Here is a 6,681-nt window from a genome sequence, read left to right as displayed (position 1 = left end):
GTGAGTGAAAAGTCTGTGTGGATGGGCTATTGATTTTTCTGCGATCGAGGTGGCCGCCCCGATTTCGCTACCTTTTATTGTGGTTGTGAATTCGCTCTTTTAACTCGGTTCATTCAATTTAAGCATTAAAATATTTTTCATTTTGGAGTTTCATAGAGGGTAGCATCTGTTTGTCTATATATAGCTTTATAACTGTACTTAAACTTGCAGTTGCATTCTAATTCGTTTTTACATTCTATAATTCGGTATATGCAAATTCTTTGAGAGCATTGTATCCTGACTGTTAGTGCAAAATTGACCTTGGTCTTTTAGCTCTTTGTTGCCGTTAGTCATTTGAATTTTTACTTGCTTGCTTTTTATAAATAAACTTATAAATAGAAAACATGTTTATGAATAGAAAACTTCCTATGACCTTTAAGCAGCAACTTAAAATATCTCATTAATGTAATTGTAGTGAATAAAGTTAAGTCAGTGAGCACACGTACACCATATCATACAGTTATTTATTTCAAATATTTAATTTTATTTAGTGAGATAATAATTTTTGTATATCTAACTAGTGGCCATACATAAATTTTTCCAGTCAATGCATATAAATGAAACTTTAATAACTAGTAATTATTTTCTCATGTGAATAACAGTGTAATCTTTTTTTACATAGAATCAAAATGAGTCTTCCTTCAAAGAAAACCAAGGATGATGCTAACAGAGAAGTGTCAGATGTCGCTAAAGATGCCAAGAGTTTCATTGAAAAAATTTTGGGTGATGTTAGTAAAACATCTGCTACTAAACAGATAATCATTGGAACTACGTCAGGATGGTAAAAATGATCCCTCATCAAATTTAAGTCATCTTTTTTTCAATTTTTATTCAGTCAAATTGTTAAAATTTCTTGTTTTAGGGCCACTGGCTTTATGACCATGAAAGTTGGAAAAGTTGCAGCCTTTGCTGTTGGTGGTGGCATCATCATGCTTCAAATTGCCGCAAATCAGGGATACATCAAAATTAACTGGGACAAGATTCAAAAGAAGGCTGACAAAATCACAGACAAAGTCGAAGAAAAACTAACTGGTGAAGGTCCAAAACTAATGGATAAGGTGAGTTTGGTGATTTTCTATAATTTCATTATCAACTGCTATATATTTATACTAGAAAATCACTTCAGTGTCATTTAAATCTAATAATGTAATATCTTCTTTGAGCTGAATTTTTGCATGTGTACAAATATAACTAAATTTTTGATCAAGCTTATTAAATTTTTATTATCTTAAAGTTTTTTATCAATATATTGTGACACATAACACCTACAATATTTGCAATTCATCACTGCATATTTTATTGTATTCAATAAATAAAATGTGTTTGTCATACTTTAATTCATGAATATTTTAAAAGATATTTTTAAATTAAATCATATAAAACTTATTTGATTTTCTAGTTTAAATAGTGTATGAAGAGGTCATTAAATTCACCTATCAGAATCAATATTCTGTATGATTTTCAGGTAGGAAAATTCTGTCGAGCAAACACATTTTTGGCTACCAGTTTTCTTGGTGGCTTTATAATCGGCCTAGCTTCATAAATCCGATAATCGTGGCTTCTGTATTATATAAAAATTAAATAAGACGTAAATAAGACTTCACCTAATTCAATTGTATAATTTTTTAAGATAGCCAAAGAAAATTTTGAAAATAACTTTTTACGAATTGCCTAAATTTTTCTGAAAAATTAAAAAACGTTTAGAAAATCAATTGAGGAAAATCAATTCAGGAAAGTGTTTTTGTTTTATATTACTCTTGTGAAAAATTGTTTTATATTTCCAAATTGATTTTTCAAAGTTGATTTGAAACTAGAAGCTCGAAACATACTAATAAAATGTACAATATATTATATATTTATAGTATAAAGCCAAAATTTGGCCTAATATAAAGTTTAGAAAGAACTAAATAAGTTGACTGATTCATTAATGAAATATTTTTTATGACAGTTTTCAATATAATAATTCAATCTTAATATCTACAAAAAATTATCAATAAAAAAATGAATCAGTCACACCCTAGTACAAGTTCTTATCACGTTCTGTTTGCTAATATACATTTAAATGAACGAATGATTGCCCAAATTACCTCAACCACATATCTTACCAACAGAATACTATTGTTTGAAAAAGAACGTAAAGACTGCCTTGTGTATTACAACAGTTTAAATAAAAACCAATTCTAAAACTTCCATAGTTTTTCTATCTTCTTAATTCTAATCATATCTCTCATGCAATCAGAAAATAACAGTTAAATTAGTGTTCAAATTTAAATAAAAACAATAGATGACTTGACTAACGAAAATAAAATTACAAGAACAAGTGCAAATCTGAGGGTGCTTGCAGATGGAGAGGTACGTGGACAAGAAGCTGAACAAGGCCGAGCAGCTGTTGAAGAACGGTGAATCACGTGGACGTCGTTGGTATCAAAACATCTGTTCAACTGGCGATGGTGAACCATTCCGTGCTAAGGAAATACACTTCTTCTTGGTATCTTTCGCCGCGGGTGTGGCGATAGGCTTGGCATCGGCCAACTAGGTAAACGAGTGCTGCGCTTTGATCGTAGACTTGCGCAGCAAATGGAAACCCAATCAACCTGAAATTATCGCCCCATCAATCGTTGAACCCGTCAATCCTATCGACTCACTTACAAGGTTCGTCGAGGATTTTAAAAAGAATTTTTACGAGTTTCGCGCTTATTGTCGAGCTCGCGTGCCTGAGAGATTATTCTAAAATAGGGCATCATTTCTTTTGGGTTCTAACTGCCCGTTTTGGTTGGATAAGCGTTTATCTATTGATACAACGATTGTGAATTTGCAATTTTCTTATTTCATTTCTCATTGATCGCGCGAATTGTTATAAAAAATATGGTATTACCTTAAAGTGTGATCTAACGTTGTACTGGAATCTATTCAATTATATAATAGGTAAAAATACAGCTTTATCAATGCTAATCCAATCAAACGAATGAAAAACTGACCATCTAAAAAAATGCATATATGCGTTTAAAATGCAGCACGATTAAGAAAAAATACTTTAGAATGAAAGAAAAAAAAGAATAGTATAATAGTATACTTTAGTACATATTCATAAACTGTCATTCAAACAATCTACTAGTGTTTTAAGCCAATCAATTAATCTTATACAATGATCTTTTTTTTTATTGTACGTATTTATTTCTCAGTAATTAGTTTTGAATTTTTGAACGAATTTACCGAATTTTTATTTACAATAATCGTGTGAGATTGATTTTTTGGTTGTTGCATTTGAAATGTTTTCTTGATATGTACATAAAATATTGGCACTCCCTTCGCTTTTTAGTCCTAACACTCAGTTGTTTGTGTTCATATTAGTGTAAATTATTATATTTTTTCGCTTTGAGAGTGCATACTTACACAAATACACGCATATAGCCGATAATGTAAGAGAAAAATATGAGTTTCGGGCTATCTCGGAATGATACTTGTTGAATAGTATTATAAAAAAGAAACTTATGTAATGTAGCACTTAAATGTAAAGCAAAAAAGCAAGGAATCTGTATATTGAAATATCTAAAAACATATGCATAAAACCTTGCGTGTTAGCAAGGCGTCGAGCGACGTTTAGTTCTGTGAATCACAATAAACGATGATTATATTATCACGTACAAAAAATGAACATTATTTTTATAACGACCTTTTCATTTAATTAAAACTCTATATTTAATTTTAAAATCGTTTTAGGCACTGCATTATTATGTTTCTCAGCCTTCGTCTTAATTTTTGGTCGCTATTGCAAAATATATGAGTCGAGCTGTCACTTATTTGTATAAGCGTGTCGTCCGGCTGTAACAACAAATAAATTCTAATAGTAAAATACCCCAATCTAGAACCCACTTAAATGAAAAATTTCTTACTAAATGAATACTGATCGACGTAGGTGTGTGCTGTAACTTTGCACCAGTGATTCCTTCTTGATTCAGCTTCTGAAGAAGTTCCTGAGGATCCAAGTTTCCGTACTCGTGTCGTCTCTCTTTCAAAACGTCTTCTTTAAAAATAATTTGGTCCTTAATTGAAGCTTTTCGTTTTCTGTTTTCGGGGGGCCTTTCCGGCAAACTCTAAAAATAAAGTTAGAATTTACATTCCATCAAAAGAACAAAACATTGCTTAATAAATATACCTTGATTGTGTAAACGTTATCTTTCACTTCAAGCTCTCCACTAATAGAAGCTAAACTCAATCCTGGCCGAATTTCACTCGGGATGATATTTTCAGCCAGACCTGGTTCAATGAATACTCGTCCTTTCTTCCTCTTCATTGGAAGTTTTATTACTTCACCTCTTTTAAATGTGATCAATGACTTTTCCTATAAAATTAAAACACATTTCATTAACAATTAATTTTATAAATCAATAACTCACATTGAAATAGTTACATACCCCCACTGGTTCAATAACCAAATCAGTCCTATGAGGTGCAGTTAGCGGCGGTTGCACATACCGCTCAGGTACAACTAGATTCTCTGGTTTCAAGTCTCGGATTAATTTATTTGCTTGTGTGAAATTCAACGATGTGTCTATTGGACAATGTACAGCTTTCATCGCGAGTGGTTGGAAAGGTGCTAACGCTTCGTGGTATGGAAAATCAGGCTCTGAAAAATTAAAAAGATTTAAAAATATACAATAATTGATTGCTAAGAAAAATTGAAATCTCACCTGTGAATATGACGGTATGCTGAGGATTGTTGCCCCACATCTGTATGAAATGTACCGCATCACCAAATCTTAAACTAGGATGTCCACAGAAAACAACACAAGGTTGCCTAAAATCAGTGCTGAATCCTTCAGCATAAGTGGAAGTGTAATGTTTTAGTCTGGCATTTTTTACAAGAAATGCATGTGGGAAGGGTTCTTCAGGTAGATAAACTCTGTTTTGTTTATTTGTTGACAGCCATTCTGCTAAAATATTCGAGTAAGCCAGAGATGTTTCTGCCACTGGAGATATGAAGAATAGAGGAACTGCAGAGAAGCCTGATTTGTCAAGGTGAGAACTAAGACATTCAAACAAGTCGTATACTACTCCTGAAGGATAGCAAGGTATCAAAACACAGCCTCCAGTTCTTAATGTCATTGCTATGAAAAATAAAAATTGATTAATAAAAGAAAATGTTTATATATAATATACTATTAAAATTATAAAAGCATCTTACCCACTGTCATACACAATTCACCCAACATCGTATCAGGATTAGCAGTAGGCATCTGGGCCAAACCAGTGAGAATTAACACATTGGCATGTTTCAAAGTTGTTTGCTCCATAGGCCTTGGATGAGTTGTAAGTGTAGATGATCCACTAACATATGCAACTTTCTCATGATCACTTGATATTAGCCAATTGCTACTTCCCAAACAATACCCTGAGCTTATAGGAGTTACAGATAAAGCACCATAGATATCTATTTTCTGATCATAGCCAACCAGTTGGATGTTAGCTAATGCTGAATTCACAGCTGCCATTGAATATATATGTTTCCAGGACTTTGGTTTAAAAGCATCAGACAAAGGTGGTGGTAATATATGCAACATCTCTTTCCAGTACCTTGCCATTGTATCTCTTGGTGTTTGCTCAATATACTCTACTAGTTCTTCCATGAAAAATCTGCCAATTTGAAGTGTAGGTTCTGTCGCATATATGACACCTTTGAAACCTGTACCTTCTGTGATTAAAGGTAATGCCAACATGCAAGTGTAGTTTGATATTAGAATGGCATCAATCTCTGAAAAGTCTATAATTTTGTCTAAAGGTGGACAAAATTCTGGAGTTGAATCTACAAATACCCTGCCACAACATTCTTTCAGTTCCTACAAAAGAGCATAATTAAATTTAATAATAATAAAATTTAAGATTATCTACTTGTAGCAGACTTACCCCTTCTATTTGCCAGTCCTGATAGTTATCACGAGGAACCCAATTTATCAGTGAATTAAACTTAGCACTAGGTATCATAGGCATTGGCATAAAATTTAGTACTGACTGCATGTTTAGTCCACAGTCGAGCATTAATGTAATGCCCTTGAATGTGAGAACTAGACATGGTTTTGTTGGCTCACTAGATAAACTGTACTATAATAATCAACAATCAGTTAAAGGTTAGAATTTATTCAGAATAATACATAAATCGTTATTTATCAGCGTTTATGACTGATAAATAAATAAGATTAGATTAAAGAATAGAATGAATACACAAATATTAAATAGGTTATCTTTGATCTAACATGAATTATCAGATATTGATGAAAGAATAGAAACAAACTTTTTTAACATTTAACTTACCAACTTCATCTTTTAATAATTTATCAAACAATCAACAAGTAGAAACAAACGGCACTTTTTTACCCATTTTTTCGGTCGAATATCTCTCAAAGCTTTGATGACAACCAGAATGTTTTTATTAAAGTTCATTCGGTGATCAGGTTAGTATAGGTGCAAACGACCATATCGACACTGATTGTCAATTCTATTCACTATATTCAAATAAATCTCGTAAGTGAATCATCTAAAATAAATATATCTGTTTTATTGGCTCAAAAAATAAATGCACTGCCAATTACGTAAGAATACGCTTTCAAGTCACATGTAATTTTTAAATTTGTCTACGTTTTCTTC

At 32.1% G+C, this 6,681-nt stretch overlaps 2 protein-coding genes across 2 annotated transcripts; one reads left to right on the top strand and one right to left on the bottom strand.

The window, feature by feature from the left end:
* The first annotated feature begins 140 nt into the window (after nucleotides 1-140).
* On the top strand, nucleotides 141-3,664 carry LOC131670694 (FUN14 domain-containing protein 1-like). Its single transcript, XM_058946514.1, has 4 exons — nucleotides 141-159; nucleotides 662-820; nucleotides 902-1,097; nucleotides 2,384-3,664. Exons 2-4 carry the CDS (start codon nucleotides 669-671, stop codon nucleotides 2,573-2,575), a joined length of 540 nt encoding a protein of 179 aa, XP_058802497.1. The 5' UTR covers nucleotides 141-159; nucleotides 662-668; the 3' UTR covers nucleotides 2,576-3,664.
* A 61-nt stretch (nucleotides 3,665-3,725) lies between these two features.
* Nucleotides 3,726-6,537, bottom strand: LOC131670693 (integrator complex subunit 9-like). The gene is made up of 8 exons (XM_058946512.1): nucleotides 6,349-6,537; nucleotides 5,944-6,138; nucleotides 5,225-5,876; nucleotides 4,731-5,147; nucleotides 4,455-4,666; nucleotides 4,196-4,381; nucleotides 3,933-4,133; nucleotides 3,726-3,861 (listed from the first exon to the last, which is right to left on the bottom strand). Exons 1-8 carry the CDS (start codon nucleotides 6,355-6,357, stop codon nucleotides 3,745-3,747), a joined length of 1,989 nt encoding a protein of 662 aa, XP_058802495.1. The 5' UTR covers nucleotides 6,358-6,537; the 3' UTR covers nucleotides 3,726-3,744.
* Between the last annotated feature and the right edge of the window lie 144 nt (nucleotides 6,538-6,681).

Source organism: Phymastichus coffea, unplaced genomic scaffold (genome assembly GCF_024137745.1).
Source record: "Phymastichus coffea isolate CEN01 unplaced genomic scaffold, Cenicafe_Pcof_1.1 PCOF00114, whole genome shotgun sequence".
Taxonomy (NCBI): domain Eukaryota; kingdom Metazoa; phylum Arthropoda; class Insecta; order Hymenoptera; family Eulophidae; genus Phymastichus; species Phymastichus coffea.
This window is presented reverse-complemented; position numbering and strand designations above follow the sequence as displayed.